The following is a 1,638-nucleotide window of genomic DNA, read 5'->3' as shown; positions in this document are numbered from 1 at the left end:
GGTTTTCGTTTATTTCGCATCCCAAGCGGAAAAAATGACAAAAAAAACGAGAAAAATGGATTAAATTAATAGGCAGAATATTGTCACCAAAGTCTGTTATTTGTGAGGTATAGTTAATGAGTTATAATCGTGTGTGAAACATTGTGTATTGCAATAATAATAATTAGTAAAAATTACAGGTACACTTTGATGATAACCAATTTGAACAAGCTCGACAAGATGAAAGAAAACTGCTTCGCCCAAATGCAATACCAAATTTGTTGAGAAAACGTAAAGCAAAGAAAGGAAAATCTTGTAAGTTTTACACAATGCAATAATACTGATATATAAAGAGCTAAACACATTATTAAAATTTTTTTATAATCTAATGTATTACTCTAATTTAATTTACTTAAATAAAAATTAATATGTGTAGATGATCATATTGAAACAATCAATACTGAAACAACCACTGCAATGATCCATACTGACATATCAATATTGGATACCAATACTACACTAAATTATGATATCAATACTGAAACAACGCATACCGAAGCAATCAGTACTCAAGCAATAGAATACGATACCAATACTCAAGCAACGTATATCGAAACAATTAATACTGAAACAATGGAACATGATATCAACACTGAAGCAATGGAACATGACATCAATACTGAAGCAATGGAACATGATATCAACACTGAAGCAACTAATACTGAAGCAATGGAACATGATATCAACACTGAAGCAACGCCTACTCCAGCAACAAATGACATATTAACAGCATCAAGTACAATTAGTGAAAAAGAACAGATTAAGCACTTACAGATAACGTTGAAAAAAACGTTGCGGCAGTGCAGTCAATTGAAAAGAAAATTGAAAAAACAAGGTGATAATTTTGAAAAAGTATTTACAGAAGATCAACTAAAGTTTATCCGAAATAACACACAAAGAGGAGCATCGTGGTCTGATGAGACTATGAATAAAGCATTAAAATTATACGTGGCCTGTGGACAAAAAGGATACGAGGAAATGCGTCGACAAAATTTGCCTTATCCAAGTATACGAACTATTCAATATCACATAAAATGTAAGCCAGGTATCTTAGAAGATTTTCTGCACATATTAAAAATAAAAGTTAGTATTGTATTGCATGTGGGTGCTTTTCAGTTAGCAATACAAGTCAACACAAATGTCATTCTAATTCCAACCATTCTAATTCCATCATTCTAATTTCTCTTTCCAACATCCAGCAACAAGAAACAAAACACTACTGTGTCAACTTGTGTAGCTAACTGGAAAGCACCCATGTATGTATGATACAATTATGTTATATTTTGGTTTGTATGATTTTACTTTATGGTTATTTATAATTATGTACATACTTATTTATATACTTACTTTATGATTACTTATTTCTATAGCAACTATTTGCAATTTTGGTAATTCTTCAGTTTAGCTACAGCAGCACAAAAAACGATGAATTTAGGCTCATTCGACGCGTTTTTGCACGAAACGACCGAATCTGGCAGAAAAAAGTGTCGCTCTGCCCCGCGACGCGAGATATTAATCGTTAAAGTTGACAGGAATCAGGTTATGATTCCTGTCATACCGACGACATGTAGCAACACTGAACGTGCCCTGCGGCCACAT

General features: G+C 32.7%; 1 protein-coding gene across 1 annotated transcript; it reads left to right on the top strand.

Annotated features, from left to right (window-relative positions):
• Positions 1 to 45: 45 nt before the first annotated feature.
• On the top strand, positions 46 to 1,075 carry LOC112461832 (the record flags this gene model as incomplete). Its single annotated transcript, XM_025027230.1, has 3 exons — positions 46 to 107; positions 180 to 294; positions 416 to 1,075. A coding segment is annotated over exon 3 (619 nt), but the record flags the coding sequence as incomplete, so codon positions are not given.
• Between the last annotated feature and the right edge of the window lie 563 nt (positions 1,076 to 1,638).

The sequence above is a fragment of the Temnothorax curvispinosus genome, unplaced genomic scaffold (assembly GCF_003070985.1).
Source record: "Temnothorax curvispinosus isolate PA1 unplaced genomic scaffold, ASM307098v1 QBEX01011855.1, whole genome shotgun sequence".
Lineage (NCBI taxonomy): Eukaryota > Metazoa > Arthropoda > Insecta > Hymenoptera > Formicidae > Temnothorax > Temnothorax curvispinosus.
The sequence above is the reverse complement of the archived record's forward strand: the minus strand, read 5'-3'. Positions and strand labels throughout refer to the sequence as shown.